Source organism: Meles meles, chromosome 20 (genome assembly GCF_922984935.1).
Source record: "Meles meles chromosome 20, mMelMel3.1 paternal haplotype, whole genome shotgun sequence".
NCBI classification, from domain to species: domain Eukaryota; kingdom Metazoa; phylum Chordata; class Mammalia; order Carnivora; family Mustelidae; genus Meles; species Meles meles.
This window is the reverse complement of record NC_060085.1, coordinates 8772975-8790638: the sequence shown is the minus strand read 5'-3', so window position 1 is coordinate 8790638 and position 17664 is coordinate 8772975. Positions and strand designations below refer to the sequence as shown.

At 55.0% G+C, this 17664-nt stretch overlaps 2 protein-coding genes across 4 annotated transcripts in view; one reads left to right on the top strand and one right to left on the bottom strand.

Annotated features, from left to right (window-relative positions):
* MAST1 (microtubule associated serine/threonine kinase 1) overlaps positions 1-9345 on the bottom strand; it is a 30136-nt gene extending 20791 nt beyond the window's left edge. The window contains exons 1-5 of one of the 3 annotated variants that reach the window (XM_045991937.1): positions 9261-9345; positions 5393-5424; positions 3387-3475; positions 2810-2885; positions 871-949 (exon numbers count right to left, since the gene is read on the bottom strand). In XM_045991937.1, coding sequence (XP_045847893.1) covers positions 871-949; positions 2810-2885; positions 3387-3475; positions 5393-5424; positions 9261-9299 — 315 coding nt within the window. In that variant the 5' untranslated portion in view covers positions 9300-9345. Of the gene's footprint in view, positions 1-870; positions 950-2809; positions 2886-3386; positions 3476-5056; positions 5209-5392; positions 5425-9260 lie in introns of those variants that run through there. The other 2 variants (XM_045991938.1, XM_045991936.1) reach the window with 2 other exon arrangements.
* Positions 7178-16950, top strand: RTBDN (retbindin). Its single transcript, XM_045991940.1, has 6 exons — positions 7178-7490; positions 13927-14117; positions 15079-15145; positions 15257-15367; positions 15854-15950; positions 16521-16950. The coding sequence occupies exons 2-6, from the start codon at positions 13949-13951 to the stop codon at positions 16746-16748; spliced, it is 672 nt and encodes a 223-aa protein (XP_045847896.1). The 5' UTR covers positions 7178-7490; positions 13927-13948; the 3' UTR covers positions 16749-16950.
* Positions 16951-17664: the final 714 nt, after the last annotated feature.

The window sequence follows — 17664 nt, the reverse complement described above, 5'->3', positions numbered from 1 at the left end:
TATGACCAAGGGCACTGCCTGCCTCACCCCGGTTCCTCCACTTCCAACCCAGAGCACCAGCCACTCAGAGCTCTTTTCAGCTTTCCAAAAGCAACAAGTTGTCTGTTGCCTCTGGGAGTTTGCACATGCTGTTTGTTCCCTCGTCCCCTTCCTGAAACACGCTTCCTTTCCTTCGTCCACCGGCCAAACGCCTGCTGGTCTTTTGTCTGGGCTTCAATTCCATCTCTTCCAGGAAGTCTTCCTTGACGCTCCCCCCAGCTAAATCAAGTCCCCTCCCCCCCGCCACACTGCTATCACCTCGCCTGGTATTACCCCCATAACAGCTCTAACCACCCCGTGTTGTGAATGACTTCTCACTGATCTGTCTCCACTCGTGAGGGCCTCGACAGTCCTTGGATCCTGGCCCAGCTTCTAGGGCCCACCCACCATATGACAGTGACATAAATGTCTGCTGAACATCATACCAATAGATGGATGAGTGAACCAGAGACACGGGTAGAAAAGAGGGCAGGTGGAGAGAGAGAGAGACTTAGGGTAGCGCGGTGCAGAGCAAATGTGTTCTGGGTGAAGTGTGCGCTGACCTTGGTCAGCTGAGCCCCTTGGGCAAGCAGCCCAACACATGGGCCTTAAAATCTTTATCTGTAAAATAAGTCGGTGATGAGTAGGACCCCCAAGAAGATATGTTGAGGGTGGAGAGCAGGGCTTTCGAGGGGACCTGTAACTTGCCAATAGATGGACAGGTGACACCTTGGAAAACAAGAGAAACCCCAAACTCTCCTTAAGGCCAGCCTGACTACTGGCCTGGGTGTGGGCCTCCAGGCTGGAGGGCTCCCCAGCAGCTCCCACCCACTCGTCCACCTGCCAACTCACCGAGACGGTGGAGCTGGGTGTGTTGGTGCCATAGCCAGACGAAGGAAGCGAAGCCAGAGACCAACGGCGTCCGTCCGCCCTGGAACCCAGCCGAGATGCTCAGAGGTTACGAGGCCCCACTGGTCCCCCCACTCCTCAGGATGTGATAGAAGCCACTGGCCACCACCGGGATAGGGAATGGGAGGGGATATATCTGTGCTCTGTCTGAAATTTCAAAAGGGCCTCAGAGCCAAGGGGGTAAAAAGGAAATCTTCCAGGCAGGTGCTGGGGAATCTCAACAGTTGCCCCCCATGAGAAAGCACTCAGAGTGAGACCACTTGAGTCTTCTCAGAGAAGAAAGGCCCCTCCCTCAAACACACACACACACACACACACACACCCCGTCACTCTCATGGCCACAGGTACCAGTTATTGCGACGAGTGCAGTCAAGTTCACACACTGACAGTCACACACATTCACACAGGACTCCTCAACACAAACACAAGTGAGTGCTGTCCCATACATGGACCCAAATACCACACTTTCCTGCATTAACTCCCCCCACGCATGCAAAATCAGATACACACACATAAACACATGTACTTAGAGACCCAGTACTCACACTCTTGACACACAGACACGCACTCCCTCACACCCATTCTACACTTCCGTGTTCGCACAGACGCATTCAAGAACCCTCAAGCACTCAGTCACACATTCGAACTCCCACACAGCCACACATTCATTCACACGCCCACCAGATTGCACACTCACAGGGAGACATTCATGGAAGGGCACGCTCCCTCACATATTCACACACATTTACCAAGGTACAGATAAGCCCTCACACCCATGTCCACACCCATGTCCACACCCATGTCCACTGACACACGCCCCCATGGACACAAGTGTAGGCACAAGGTGCCTCACATTTGCACAGTCTCACAAATTCATACTCACACATCCACAGCGGCACACGGATTGCACATCACGGGGACACGCACTCCCCAGCGCCAGACTCGTCCCTTATTCCTCCCTCCAGGGAGCGCCCTCCCTCCCACCCAGTCCAGGCCACTGCATCAGCCCCAATCTTAGAGCCATTTCCTGGCTCCCTATTGCCCTCAGCTGAATTCCACAGCCAAGGGGGTCTTCCCCCACCCACCCCAGGGAGCTATCCTCTGTCCCCCACAGTCCTGTGTGAATCCCACACGACAGCCTTCACCAGCCTTTGCGGTGACCCAGGTTTTCTGGAGTGCCACCCAAACTCAACTCCGAAGATGGAGACGGGGAGTCATTCACCTCTTATGCTCAAATTCCCAGATCACAGCTCGTGTTCAGACAACGTTTTCAGAATGAATAAAGTTCAAAGAAAAAGAGAGCCGCCCAAACATCCTGGTGACTCCCAGAAGTTTCTCCAAAACACATTGGATGAATCTTTCTGCTTCCCCCAATTTCGTCAAAAGCCCGAGGAAATTCATTAGCGACACTCCAGAAATCCCCAGAGACCCCAGTTAGGAAAACCTGAGATTCCTCCTCTTCGGCCCTCGAGAAATTGCCCCAGGTGCCCTTCCTCTTGTTGGAGACCGAGAGTCCCTCGGTGGGCATCATGCAGGCTGCGCTTGCGCACCTCATCTCTGCTCCCTGTCCTGTTGCTATGGTAACGCTCGGCCTGGAACTAGAGGCTAGGGAGACTGAGACCCTGGGCTCAGAGCGCAGGCGCTTTCTCTCCACTGCAAAGGAAGTCCCACTCCTCCTCTGATTCCCCAGGGGCGGTTGGCCCCGCCTTCTCATAGGCCCCGCCCCTATGGCCAGGCGCTTATTCCCGCTGGGACGTGGGGGCACTCTGCGGGTCCCTCGGGCCCTGGCTCAGGTGCAATTAGGCGGGGAACAGATGGTGACCCAGACGGTGGGTCGGGAGGGTCCGGCCAGGGTTCTAGGGCCCTGGGGAGAGGAACTCACCTTCGGGAGGAGGCAAACGAGAAGTGGGCGGGGGTGTTGGGAGAGAAGTTGCGGGGGCTGTCCAGGGGACTGCTACCTGTGGCGGAAAGAGGGGGATCTTAAGGCTTGGTGTGGGAGACAATCCCACCAGGACTTCCAATCCTCAAAGAGGGTTGCAAACAGCAGCTCCTCCCCTAGTCTCACCTACATGAGTGGATCACGCCCCCTTAGCTGTGGTCCCGCCTCTCTAAGCTGTCTTGGTGACTGAGTCAGCCCAGCCACCCTCCAGTCCGGTTCCGTCTTCATCTGAGATGGCCCCGGTCCTCAGGTATGGTTCCTCCCTTCAGCCCCATCCCTTTTTCAATCTAGCCCCGTTTGGGCCTCTGCCCACCAATGCCTGCCCCTCAGCCGACTGACCAAGGCCACACAAGGATGTTCCCGCCCTTTGCCCAATCCGGGTCCTCCTCTGTCCAGACTCGGCCCAGTCCTGCGGCATGGACACACCCCTTCCCTATGCCCACTCCCCTACCCTGTGGCCACGCCCCTAACCGGTGGCCACACCTCCTCTGGTCTGGTCCACACCCACCACCTGTCTCACCCAGGTGTCCAGGCAGTGGGGAGTGGGGTCGCGGCAGCGTGGGCGAAGTGCTGGTCAGGATGAGGCTTTTCCGGTTACTGGTGCGGCAGCTGCAGAGAAGGCGAGTCAAGGGGACCCGGCCAGGGCACAGCCCAGTGAGTTTGTGAACCCAACCATCCACCTTCCCATCTCAGATCCCCTCCTGTGTCCTATCTGTGGATGCTTGGAGGTGCCCCCAGAGCATGGCTTAGAGGACATGCTAGAGGTCCCAGCATGTATGACCATGTGAGCACAGTGTCAGTCATGGAATAGTAGACATGTTGCCCATGAGACACCATTGGAGATACTGAGTGCCTGTGTGTCTTTGGGGCTGCACATGACATTCTCTGTATGTACCCACATGTGGTACCAGGGTGTGAGCTCGGCACTGGGTTGGATTTATCTCATAAGATACAACCTGTACCTTTGTGCCTCTGTGTGACACAGTGTGTAATGCCACTTGTCTGTGGCTAGATGTGCCATCGTGGGCTGTACCCCATGCGCGCATGATTTCTGCTACACGTGTCTACGCTTTTGTTCAGCATTCTAAGTCTATGGGACATCCTGCCCTTGTGTATGTGACATTCACCGCGTGGAACCACGTGTGGCGTCTATGGGGTCCGAGTTTCACACCTTGTGATACTGGGCGTGTTTGAGCCTGCCACCATGTGTGGCGATCCCTAAACGAGCCTCCCATGGGATAACGTGCGACACTGTGTCTCTCTATCTCTGCAAGATTCCCTGTGTCATGTATCCTGCATCTGTGTAACACCGCATGCAACACGCTTAGGTGATATGAGGTGCTGTGACATCGCCAGGTGCATAGACGTCTTTGCCATACATATGTCTGTGTGCATCTGGGATGCCCGAATCGTGTGTGTGTGTGTGTGTGTGTGTCACCACGCATGTGACATCTTACTGGGTGTACACAGCACTGTGCCTGTGGGCTTACTCGTCTGTGTGTGACATTGGTGGTCCCCCTGTGTGTCTGGGCATGACTCAGACCTATGGCCACTGCATGCGTGATGGCTCCAGGGTGTATCTGGGCCACTGGGGCTATAGTGTGTGTATGTGTGTGACATCATGTCCTACGTGACGCTGTGTGTCACTATTTTCCTTATGAGGCTGTATTCTTGGTGGGGGGTAGTTTGTGCTTTGATAAAGCCCCCCCTTCCCCTCAGGGTCCCGGCTTCTGAAGACGGAGCCCCCAGCCCCTCCATTTCCCTCACCCCCCGCCACAGTGACGGAGCATATTAGCGAGGCCAGGAACACGCGGCATGGGGGGCGGGGGGGGGGAGGCTAGGCTGCGGCTATTGTTCCGAGGGTGCCAAGTCCCCCACCCTCCCCTTCTTCCCCTACCCCCACTGGGTTGCCGGAGTCCGCAGCGCCAGTAGACAAAGGCGCCGCAACCCCCCACCCGGCGCAGCCTCCTCCCCCACCACCCCGCGGCGGTCCTCTCCGGCATACAGTCCCCCCAGTCTCGGCCCACACAGTCCCCAATTCAGCCCCCTCCCCCGTAGGAAGGGGCAGCACGGGCACCTCTGGCGCAGCTGGACCGGGTGCAGCATCCCGGGCCCCGCCCTGCGGCAGCGGCCAGAGGGACGGCTTTGGTGGGGAGGGCCGGGTCAAGGTCTGAGGGATGGGGGTTCTACCTCTTGGTGCGGCGGAACATACTGCCGCCAGGGAAGGAGGGCATCGAGAAATTGGAAAGCGCGGTCCAGAGAGAGTCAGACATGACCCGGCGGCGGCGACATGGTGGCAGGTGCGGCAGTGGCGGCGGCAGCGCGGGGAGCGAGCGCGCGGGGCGGAGGCTGGAGCCGCAGCGGGAAGGGGAGGGCGGGGGAAGGGAGGGCCGTGCCACTCCCGCCCGCCGGAAGGGGGCGCTCCTGTGCACCAGTGGGCCAGGCCCCGCCCGCGCGCACCCCTGGCGCCCCCACCCGGGCTCGCGAAGGGACCGCCAGCCCTGTGCATCTTTCCCCAAGGCTCACCTGCTGCTTTTCCGGGGCAGAGGCAAATCCTTCTGGAAAGCAAAGGGGCAAAAGGATGAGGTCAGAGAGGACCAGCAGCTGCTGTCTGCAAGCCCTGTCACCCCCTGGAGGAGCAAAAGTTGGGTGGGACGAGCCCCTCAGCAGCAGCCTCGCCTGCACCCCTCCTTATCCCCGGAAAGCAGGGCTCTTTGGAGGAGAAGGTGCCAGAGTGATTTCTCTCCCGACCCCAGAGACCAGCCTGTACAAAGCCCCAAACAGGACTCCTGAGCTGACATCTCAATGTGCATTTGTGCAAAGGAAACAAGAGCCTATTTGAAAATATTTCTTGAACGCCTCTTGTATGTCAGGCCCTGTCCTAGGCACTGCGGATACAGCAGCGAATGAGAGAAAAATTCCTGCCCTTTTGGGACTGGCATTTAGAGAAGGGAAGCATACAATACACAAGATTAATATAGAAGCAAACAAGCTAAGTTTAAGCATTCATAAGTGTCATGAATAAAATTAACATGATGTGAGGGGGAAATGGCAAGGAGAAGGACAAGATGGTCAGAGGGCTGCTCTGGGGAAATGACCTTTAAGACAGTTGTTGAAAAAATAAAAGCCAGCCATGGAAGGATCTGTGGAAAGAGCATTCCAGATAAAGGCAACTGCAAAGGTCCCAAGGGAGACAGGAATGAACTTGGCATGCTCAAGCATGAAAGGTTGAATGAATGAAAGACTCCACATCCCACCCCAAGGGTTCTATCCCACTCTCAGCCAGATTCAGTGTTGAAGGTGAGGTAGTTAGGATGGCTCAAAACTAAAACTGGAAATGGGAATTAGATGATGGCCAAGAGGTCTTTTTGATCTGGTGTGATGATAATAATTGCTAAATATTAACTTTTTTTTAAAGATTCTAACTATTTATTGACAGAGATCACAAGCAGGCAGAGAGGCAGGGCGGGTGGGGTGGGGCAGGCTTCCTGCCAAGCAGAGAGCCCGATGCGGGGCTCAATCCCAGGACCTTGGGATCATAACCTGAGCCGAAGACAGAGGCTCAACCCACTGAGCCACCCAGGCGCCCTGCTAAATATTAACAGTATGTGTCCACACCAGAGGAAGGTTGTGTTCTGTTTGTCAAGCACTCTGGAAGCCAATACAGGGGATCAGAAGTTATGGAGGTTGGTGCCCTTTCCCGGGAGAGCAGTGGGGAAAGGGACTGTTACCTTCCAGTCTGTTTTCTGTCCACAGGCCAAAGTGAATAAAGGAGGTTGGGTGGAGCCACAGATGGAAAGATTCTAGTGAGGGTTTCAAAAGCATTTTGGTGGGCACTCCAACATGGGGAAAATGAGGGGCATTCTAGATCCTTTCTAGGATCTCTGACAGCAGAAAGCCCTGGGTTCAAATCCCTGATTTGCCTCTTATAACCTTGGCAAATGACCTCCCAACAGTCCATTTCTCCTAGAGGATTCTGTGAACTGATTCAGGTGCCTGGCACGTTAGCATGATGCCTGGTACACAGTAAGCACTCAATAAATATTAGGTCATAGGAACAGGAGTTATTGTAAATGGACATGCTCCATGAAAGAGGATGGGCCAAAGGGAACTCCCGCTCCCATGTACAGAGGATACACATACAGTTGGAGTCAAAGAGAACGCTGTCCAGTTGGACAGCCCTGCCTTCCGGAGCCACTGATGACCAGAAATCCATTCCAGGTTTTCCCTCTGTTTTTGCAGGATCAGTTTGAATGAGCCTCGGCTGGCCGGCTGGGCGGGACGACCGCAATGGCCCAAGCGAAATCTAGACCTGGATTTTCCGGCCACAGAGCCCAGGATTCCAGATCCGGGTACACTCAGCCTTCGAGGGTGAGCCCCTAGGGTTCCTTTAAACACCTCCCGGAGAAGTCCTGGAACCTAGCTTCATTTGCTAGCGCCCCTAAACATCCTAGAGTCTAAGAAAAGGGCAAACTGGAGCTGTAGAGGATTTGGATCCTCAGCGTCAGAGTAAAGAGACGCCACCTCCATCACGAGCTGCAGAGCCGCTCAGCCAAAGCGGATTCTGCTTCTCCCTGGGATTGATGGACGGCGCTGTGGACAGGGCTTTCGAACTCAGGATGCTGTAAGTATATACAATCCCAGCTGCACACAGTTGGGGGCCCTCGGGCGCTCCGCAGTTGTGGAACAGCTCCTAAAAGGTTCCATCAGTGTGTGAGGATGTATACAAGGCAGTGAAGTGGTTAACCCTGCCAGAGGGGAAGAGGTAGGGGCAGGACTCCGGAGGGTAGCCTGGCCCAGAGGATGCCTCAGGAAGGAAGGGTGGGGGAGTGGGCGGATCCCGGGCTGGGGGCGGAGCCTTGAGGAAGAGATGGAAGGCCCGCGTGGCGCTGAGCCAATGGGAGTCGGCGCCGGCCTGGAGGGCGGGAACACACCCCCTTGCAGGCCCCGCCCCCTTCCGCCCTTTTCCAGGGGACCCGACCGCGCGGACCCAGACTGGCTGCTTCAGCACCTGCTCTGGCTTTGCCACTGCTCCCTCCCTTTTGTCAGAACCTCTTCTCCCACCCCAGCATTAAGATGAGGTGGGAATCCAGAAGAGATTTCGAGAGCCCAAGGCTCTTAGATGGAGCCATCTGGGTTCTGTCTGAAAGCAAATTAGTTTTCCAACCCAGGTCTGGCTCCCGCATCATCCAGACTACCTGGGAAGTCCTTCCTATCATCTGACTCAGATTTTTCCTGCTGCAATGACCGATCAGTTAACCTTGGTCTCCAACCTCAGGGATAATGTGGGTTAGAGGAGTCCTGAAATGGACAGGGTCCTGGGGGAGGGTTTGAATCCTCCCCTTTTTCAAAGAGCCAGGCTAGGTATGTAGCTTGAGTCTGGGGCCACTCAGGCTTTATCTAAACTCTTCCAGATTATTTAGCGTGGGTCTGGGCTCCAAGAAGCCTCACAAGGACCAGACCCCAGGCAGGCCTTGGGGTGAAGCTTTGATCAGTTTCCTTGCTGGGGTCAGTTTAAGAGCAACATGGAGCCTTCCTATTAACCCTTAGAAGCGCACGAAGAAGATAGAGGAGACCTTTTCAGTCTGAGTCCCCACCCATCTTGAAGGTGGCAGTTCCTGAGGCCTGGATTTCCCTACACTCCACAATCCTCAGTGTCCCACTCTGTGCAGTGGACTCGCTCCCGCGCCTGCGCAGCCTGGAGACCAGTATCTTCTAAGGCTGCAAGGAGCTAAAAATCGCTCCCGCCCACCCACAAGCTGGGCTGGACTTGAGGATCTCGAGGCGGGGGGGGGGGGGGGGGGGGGGGCGGATGGGTAGTGAAAGGAGGGGGAATGAAGAGTGAGGAGGGAGGCTTTCTAGGGTGTCTGTCCAATTAGGGCAGTAGGAAGAATCCTGGTGGCCGGGCAGAAGCATGGAGGTCGCAGGGGTTCCCCACGCCTCAGAAAGGGGTTCCTAGGGTAGTAAGGGGAAACGCTACAGCATAAACATGTTTACGGCCTCTGCAGCGCCGGTGGCCCCGAGGGGCGCGAGCCCTGGGGCAATAACTTTGCTCTGCGCCCCCTCACCCCTAGCCTGGCGTTGCGCCAGGGCGATGACTTCGGTCCCAGCCCCCTCCTCCTACGGAGGACCAGGTGCCCCTCAGGGCTATCCTCGAGGGGGAGCGCTAGGCTGCACCCCTCCGTCAGCTCCCTGGATCCCCGGGCGGCGCCTGAGGGGCGGGGTCGCCAGCGCGGCGGGACGCGCGGCTACCGTGTTCCCCTCTGGTAGCATCCCGAGGCCGTGGGAGGGGGCGCCTCGGCCGGCCCGGGTGCAAGTTCTCCCGCCCCCTGCCGGGCCCCGCCTCAGGGCGCCGACCCCTTCCCCACCACCCGGGACCCGGGCCGCCGCGTACCTGCAGCCTCCGGCGGCGGATCAGGCCCGAATCGTCCATGGCGGCGGCGGCTTCGGCCCCGGGGAGGGAGGAGGGAGGTGGCGGCAGCGGCGGCGGCGGGAGGAGGGAAGAGGGAGGGAGGGAGAAGCCGCGGGGACCGCGGCGGCGGCGGCGGCGGCGGCGGCGGGGGGGGGGGGGGTTGGGGGGTGGCGGGGGCGGAGCAAAGTGGGGCGGACCCGGCGCCGTCACTGCGTCTGGGCGCCCAAGCCTGGCCTCTGCCAAGGCTGCCCGCGCGGCGGGGTGGGAGGGGGCAAGCAAGGGAGGAGCTTCCCTATGTCCCCAAGGGAGTCAAGCTAAGGAGATACCCCTTTAAGTAGAGCCACCCCAGGGGAGAGACATGCCCATGGGTAGACCTCCAACCCAAGAAACACCCAAGGGAGATAGTCTCACTAAAATTATTCCTTATGCGGATACCCACCCCTCCCCGCAGCAACCCCCTCAGGAAGACACATTCCCACGGGTTGATAGTCTCCACCGGAGGTCCTCTTCAATCAGAAAATCCCCCCTCACCCTGAAAATCATTCCTAAGGCAGATGGTCTCTGAGAGGTAGCGCTTCCTCTCAAAGCCCCCTGCCGCCCCCAAGAAGAGACACTTTCGCAGAGAAAAATCCCCACGGGTGACATTTTCCTTGGAGAGCCTGGTAAAGATACCCCCAAAGAAAGACCCCCTAAAAACCATATTCTCTGTGGGAAATTGTTCCCACCCACGAGACCCTCAAATCCTGAGGAGATACATTCTTACAGAGTGACATTTGCATTGAGGACACCCATCCTTAAGGGAGTTGTTCCCACAGACAAATATTTTGCCTGCATATACCGCTCCCCTTCCCAATCAGAGCCTCCTCGAGGAACGCTGCAGCCCCTCTAAGGACTCCCTCCCTCACCGTCAGGATTAAGTAGCCAGGTCAGACTGGGCTTTATTTATAGGACCGATTAGTGGTAGTTTGGGGGGGGGGGCAGCTGACGCGATTTTCACACACACACCCCCGCAGTGTTCCTATAGCTGAGACCAAGCCGGCCATGCTTCCCAGAGTTGGTGTGGAAAGTATCGGTGACCTCCCCACTCTAGGCATTAGGGGACAGGTTGGGGAGGGGGCGACCAGGAAAGCCCTGGAGGGCGCGGTCACTGGGAGGGAGCGACCCCTGCCGGCCAATGAGTGCGACGGCAAGGTCTAGGTCCAGGTGTTCCCCAGACATTTGTTTCCTCATCTCTGCGCCTTTGCCTTAGTTATCTCAGTGTTTCTCTCTGTCTCTGTTTCTCGGCATGTTTGTTTGCCATCCCGCTAAGTCTGTTCTTCGAACTTCTCTGTCAAAGTCCCAGACTCCGCTCTTGTCGCCCCTTCTAAAGCAGGCTGTCTCTGGAGCTCTCCGTGGTGCTGATCTCACATGCTCCTGTCCGCGGTGCTGAATTCCGAGGGCAGGTTTGGGGGCTGAGGTCAGGGGAGGGGAAGGGTTGGCAGGAGGCACAGCCCAGAGACTGGACAGATCTGACACACGAGCATCCTGGACTACCCAAAATGGACTAGGGGAAGGCTAGATCCACTAGGTCTTGGTTGCTGACGCCTATAGGACATCACTGTGAGTGTACCCCTGGAGGGGCCAGGAGACAGGGCCTTCTGATTCGTTAATTTACTCAACAAGTACTGAGCACCTACTGTGTACAAGCAGTGTTTTGAGATCTAGGAGTTCCTCAGTGAAAGAGACAAAACAAAAACTCTGCATTAGCCTGAGAAGGGAGAGAGAATTGTGGTAGTGGTCATCGCTCACAAAAATGCACACACTACAAGCACAGGTACACACACACACACACACACACACACACACTGCAAACATACAAACAAACACGAACATACCAACACATGCTCAGGAAACAGACTCACATACACATAGTCACACACTGCAAATACGTACTCCTCAAAAATACACACATACACATTCTCAGCAAACACAGACTCACACATAAACACACATACACGTTTCCAAAAATGTACTTAGCAAACGCAGACACACTGAATTGTATGCAAACACAAAAACACAGAATACAGACAGATAATCAGCAAACACAGGCACATACAAACACATATACACATAAACTCATGCTCTGCAAAGACACATACATGCAAGCACCTACTGAGAAAACAGACATACACACACTCAGCAAATGCAGACACATACAACAGACACAAGCACACACACATGATACAAAAACCAAGAGAAGCTCAGCTACACACAAACTCTCACCCAACACACAGACACAGTATCCTACCCACACAACACATGGACACACATATACACTCACATACACACTGCAGGACTGCTCTTCTCGCCAGGGTCTCCCACTAGAATGTAAGTTCTGGGAAGGTGAATTTTTTAGAAGATTTTATTTGAGCACCTGGGTGGCTCAGTTGGTTAAACAACTGCCTTCCACTCAGGTCGTGATCCCAAAGTCTTGGGATTGAGTCCCGCATCAGGCTCCCAGCTCCACGGGGAGTCTGCTTCTCCTTCTGATCTTCTCCCCTCTCATGTTCTCTCTCACTGTCTCTCTCTCAAATAAATAAATAATTTTTTAAAAAATTAAGGGGTGCCTGGGTGTCTCAGTGGGTTAAAGCCTCTGCCTTTGGGTCAGATCAAGATCCCAGCGTCCTGTGATCGAGCCCAGCATCGTCCGTCCGTCGGACTCTCTGCTCAGCGGGGAGCCTGCTTCCCTTCCCCTCTCTCTGCCTGCCTCTCTGCCTACTTGTGATCTCTGTCTGTCAAATAAATAAAATCTTTAAAATAAAGAGGTAACTCTTGGCTATCTTCTAGATAGCTTCTGGATGGGGATTGGACGCCAGGAACATGAAGCCTTAATTAGGGGCATGGGACTTTAATTTTTTTAAATATTATTTATCTATTTATTTATTTGACAGACAGAGATCACAAGTAGGCAGAGAGGCAGGTAGAGAGAGAGGAAGGGAAGCAGGCTCCCCGCTGAGCAGAGAGCCCGATGCGCGTCTCGATCCCAGGACCCTGGGATCATGACCTGAGCTGAAGGCAGAGGCTTTAACCCACTGAACCACCCAGGTGCCCAAAAATCTTTAATTTAAAAAAAATTTATTTATTTGTCAGAGAGAGAGTGAGTGCACACAAGCGGGGAGTGGCAGTCAAAGGGAGAAGCAGGCTCCCTGCTGAGCAAGGAGCCTTATGCAGGACTTGAGGATCTGAGCCAAAAACAGATGCTTAACTGACTGAACCACCCAGGCATCCCAAGGTTGAGGTTTTCATTTCTTAATCACTACTGCATCCCCTGAACCTGACACACAATAGGTGCTCCATAAACATTTGTTGAATGAATGGATGAATTGAGAGAATGTTTGCCAAAAACTCACATTCACGGAAACTGCAGAGGAACACACACACACACACACACACACACACACACACACACACACACACGTTTCAGATACAGACACACCCTCTCCACACAGGTCAGCACCCCCTTGTTCACTAATGGTCACCATTCATGGTCAAGAGCCTTTATCCACTGACTCATCCACAATATTCTCACAGGATGACCATCCTGACCCTACATACCCCCCCTCCCATTTATTATATCTTACCCAATTGGACACACTTGGCTTGGAACACATAAAGACTTCCTCACCCAGATTTTGAATACACACACACACACACACACACACACACACAAAACCAGTCAACCAAGAGACACACATACTATACCCTCACACAACAAACATACACTCTTTCCACACACACAGCCATACAAGCACACTTTCATCCAACACACATACACAAAGAGTTTAAGCCATCATCTCAACATAAAGGTCAATGCAAAGATATATACAACGCAGTCCCAGGTCCCCTGGCCTTTGGTCAGTTGGAGCGGGGGGGGGTGGGGCAATGGGAAACTCCTCCTCTGCATCAAACCACACCCCTTTGACTGCCACTCTTTCCTGCACTTGACCCTGCTGTGTCTCAGCAGCGCCCTAGACACCCGTCCAGTTAACAGGTGAGGGGTGGCCAGAGAGGACAGAGGAGGGGAGGGCATTGTCTTGTCTCCACAGACCCTCAGCTTCCCCTGCTGTACAGCTTTAGTAACCCAGCGGCAAAACTAGAGTCCTGCAACAGCCAAGCTTGGCTCCAAAGGACCAGCCCTGGTGGCAGCCCCTAAGCCGATTGTGGGCCGAGAGAAGGTGACCATGAGAGGGGCCAGCACGGATCAAGAGGGAGGGAGGAGACTGGACAGAAGAGAGAGAGGAATTACTGGACAGAAGGGAGAGATTGAAAGAGCTGGGGAGTCCCTTTAGTTCTGAAGACAGAGGGGATCACCTAAGGGCCGACAGGGTGGGAGACCCTGCTGGGTGTGAGGGGGAGGGGCACCACGGTCCAACTAGAGGAGGGGGCCCTTGGGCCTAAAGGGAGGGGACATGAATCTGATGGGTGAGAAGGGACTCCTGGGTCAGAGGCAGGACTTCATGATCCCCTGGGATTTGAAGGTTCTTGATCATTGCCTCCCCATCAACTGCTCATTCTCTGCCCTCCCTGGCACTGTCCCCTGGGTTGGCATCAGGAGGGTACAACCCTGAGCTCCTGGATAGAGTCAGACAAACCTTACACCATACCCCAGCTGATTCTTGTCTCAGGTGGACATGGCCTACAGGGGCCACACTCGACCCAAGGGCCTGACCTGGGCCCTACGACTGACCCTGGCTTGGATCCTGCTGGGAGCCTGTGGAGGAAGCCGCCCACTCCCAGCTATGTCCTGGAGACATCACAAGCTGGCAGCCGATCTTGGCACAAGCCAGCTGCACCTTGCAGGTGAGCACTCCAGACCCTGCCTAACCTCCAACACCTAAGAAATCCCATTTCACCATAGCAATACCAGAATCTCCTTATGAGAGGGGCTTGGGGTGACACACGTGTGGGGGAAGATGGGGAGTCAGGGCTTGTGCTAAAGAATGGTAGTTAAAGGGGCACCTGGATGGCGCAGTCGGTTAAGCTTCTGCCTTCAGCTCAGGTCATGATCCCAGGGTCCTGCTTCTCCCTCTCCCTCCGCCTGCCATTCCCCCTGCTTGTGCTCTCTCTCTGTGTGTCAAATAAATAAACAAAATCTTAAAAAATAAAAGAATGGTAGTGGGGCACCTGTGTAACTCAGTCGTTAAGCGTCTGCCTTCAGCTCAGGTCATGATCCCAGCATCCTGGGATCTAGCCCCGCATCAGGCTCCCTGCTCAGCAGGGAACCTGTTTCTCCTCTCCAGCTTCCTCCTGCTTGTGTTCCCTCTCTCGCTACCTCCCTCTGTCATAAGTAAATAGAAATCTTAAAAAAAAAAAAAAAAAGGAATGTTCATTAAAGTGCACAGATTCCGGAGTCAGACTTCCTGGATTCAAATCCCAAACTCAAGTCTGCCACTTCATAACTGGTTGATTCTGAACAAGTCACTTACCTCTCTGGGCTTCTTGTAGACCCTTAAAAAGGGGGAAAAAATAATAGACCTACCTCATAGGGGTATTGTAAAGCGGTATATGTAAGTATATGAAAACATACCATTATCAGGGACATAATAAATAATGAGCTGATTATGATAAACTATTATTATTATTCGAAATTGCATTTGTGTCCCAAGAGAAGTGTCTTTGTTTAAGTTTAATGTTTGGGCGGCTCTGACATAACCGGGGTTATGTTCAGGGGACCCCCATGCCTTGCTTCCCCAATCCTGAGGATACAAGACTCTAACTCACAGGAGTCCCCTTCTCCATGTTCCTATTGTCCTATTGTCAGAGATGGACACACCAGAGGCATTGGACCCTGGGATGGCCCCACAACGCTGTGGGGACCCGAGCCCCAGGTGAGTACGGTACTCAGCCTTTCCTTGTGTTCATTGCTCCAGTTAACCCTGCCAGGGACCACCGCCCCTGCGCATCCTGACCCAAATGAGCCTATCTTTCCCGATGTTCAGGTGCGAATCCTTTCTGGGACACCTCCAAGTTGCCCTCCACAATCGCTTCCGCCTGCTGTTACTGGGGATACGCCAGGCGCAGCCGCTCTGTTCCGAGCTCTGCGATGTCTGGTATGGGAGGCGGGGCGCGAGGGGCGTGTCCTATGGTGTGGGCGGGACCAAAGGCAGGATGGGCAGTTTCCTCTGCCTAGTGTTTGAAGGGGTGTGGCCTGCCTCCAACAAGGCCACGGTCTAAACTGGAGGCCTAGTGTTTAGAGACCAGGTGGAAAGGGGCGGAGCCTGTAAAGAACCTGGCTTTTGAGGTTGGCGGTACGGAGGCGTGGCCTTCCACTGACCTGGGCTTTTTAAGGGGCGGGGCCTCCTGATAGAAAAGAGACGCTAAGAAGGTGGGGAATGCAAGGGGCTGGCCTAAATGAGATGGTCCGAAGTCTGCTGGGATGAAGTCAGCTGTGCCAGAGCCCTGGGTATATGTGGAGAGTATAGGGCAGGGTGATCTGGGGGCGGGACATACACCAAGCGAAGACTTGGAGGGCAGGAAACCCACTAGGACACGACTGCGGAGACTTTAGCCACTTTCTCTCTACACACCATCCACAGGTTTGCCACATGTGAAAGCGATATTACCTGCGGCCCGACTTGGCTCCCAATCCTAGAAAAGAGAGGCTGTGAGCCTGGCTGCCCTACCTATGAGCAGGTGAGCTTGAGACAGAGGTGCGGGCGAGAGACTGGGACTTCCACTTACTATGTTCTGTCTTAACCCGCCTAGGCCCCAGGGTCCTGACTGACACTCCCAAGGCCCCTGCTCCCACCCTTCCCCCGTCCGCAGCCCAACCTCCCTAATGGGATAAGTCTGTAAGCTCCCTAGGGGCCACTGAGTCTGGATTTGGCCTCCCCAAGGGGCCGTCTCTGCCCTAGGCCCATCCACAATTCCCCCTGGAAGACCCAGAAGCTCGGATCACCTTCCCTAAGACCCCAGCCTTAATCTGGCCCTCCCCCACCCCAAACATGGGGCCCAGTAAAAATCACTCGCCCTCCCAGGACTCGGCTCCTGTTATGGCCCCGCCCCCACACTCTCCGTAGGACCCAAAGCGGGTCCTTGCCCACCCCTAGACTGCACCTCTACGCTGTACCCTACTTGCAAAGTCCGGGATTTTCCTTTTCCAAGGCCATGCCCCTCAGCCCTCCCTCCCCTCAGCCCGAAGGCCACGCCCCCAGAGTACCTATACTCCGCCCATTCGGACCCTAAGTCCACCCCCTCCCCCAGACCTTCGCTGACGGGGCGGAACTTTGCCGCTCGGTTCTGGGCTACGCGATGCCGGTGGCAGCTCCTGGCGCCAGTCACTGCCTCAACATTTCCATCTCGGTACTGCCGGGTTCCAGACAGGAAGGGAAGGCCCGAGAAATCACCTTCCTGCGTTCCCGCCGCTCACGCACCTGGATCCTGGATGCCGCGGGCAGCGGGAGTGGCAGTGGAAGCGGCAGCGGCCCCTAGGGGGCGCCGGGCCTTGGATGGAAGATGGGAGTCCCTTCCCCCGACCCAGCCCCTCAAGATACCCAAAGCTCCACCTCTCTCCCGCTCTGCCTTCTAGTTTCCAGAGTCCTGTCTCTCCTTCCTGGAGTCCCAGCGACTCGCCCTTCTCCAGGTGACTGGACAAAGAATCCAACTCTAGCTCATCTTCCCCTCTCCTCCCTAAATAAAGTCTCCAACTAGAGCACTGTGATGTGGCTGCTTCTTGGGGAACTAGGTGGCAAAATAGCTTGCAGAAAGTGATCAGTGTCTAACTTCAGATCCTCAGGTCCCACAGTTAGCAAGTGATACACACCAGCATGTAAATGACAGCCTGTATTCTGAGCACTTTCACAACTCGGAATATCCAGCTGTCAGAAATGGAGAGGGGTCCAGAAGAGGGCTTGAGGAGGGCAAGAGCTATGCTCCCCACTGTGTGCCATCAGGCCCGTGAGGAAGCTCCTTGACTTGTATAGACCTCAAGACATCCTTTATGGCCCTCCCCTCTGATTAAGCCGACCCGGCAGTTGCTGGCATGATCTCCCCATCATTATTTCTTCCTCCCTTTTCTTCCAAATCCCAGTTCCCGACCTCAGACAAAGAACTTGACTCAGATTTCAAAGTTGGGATGTAAGTTCTACTCCTGATCCTGCTCTTATCCAAAAGCCTTAGGACAGCCCATGTCCTCACCAGGAAAACAGGGGCAATGTGCCTTTTAGTTCTGTTCAACAGAACAAGATTGATGGATGGCGCCTGTACCCAGGCACAGCTGTGATAGATCAGGTCCACTCTCTGTCCTCAGGGAAGATGGGAGTCTTACTGGGAGAATAGCAGATAGGCCTCTTTCAACTGCAAGAAACAAACTCAGTTCAAAGCACCTTTAGCCAACAGTGAGAAGTTT

Bases quoted from the DNA above. Each gene is read 5' to 3' on its own strand.
- RTBDN (XM_045991940.1), top strand. From the start codon at position 13,949: ATGGCCTACAGGGGCCACACTCGACCCAAGGGCCTGACCTGGGCCCTA. The intron at 15,368-15,853 runs GTATGGGAGGCG...CACCATCCACAG, and splicing joins TCCGAGCTCTGCGATGTCTG to GTTTGCCACATGTGAAAGCG. The intron at 15,951-16,520 runs GTGAGCTTGAGA...CCCCTCCCCCAG, and splicing joins GCTGCCCTACCTATGAGCAG to ACCTTCGCTGACGGGGCGGA.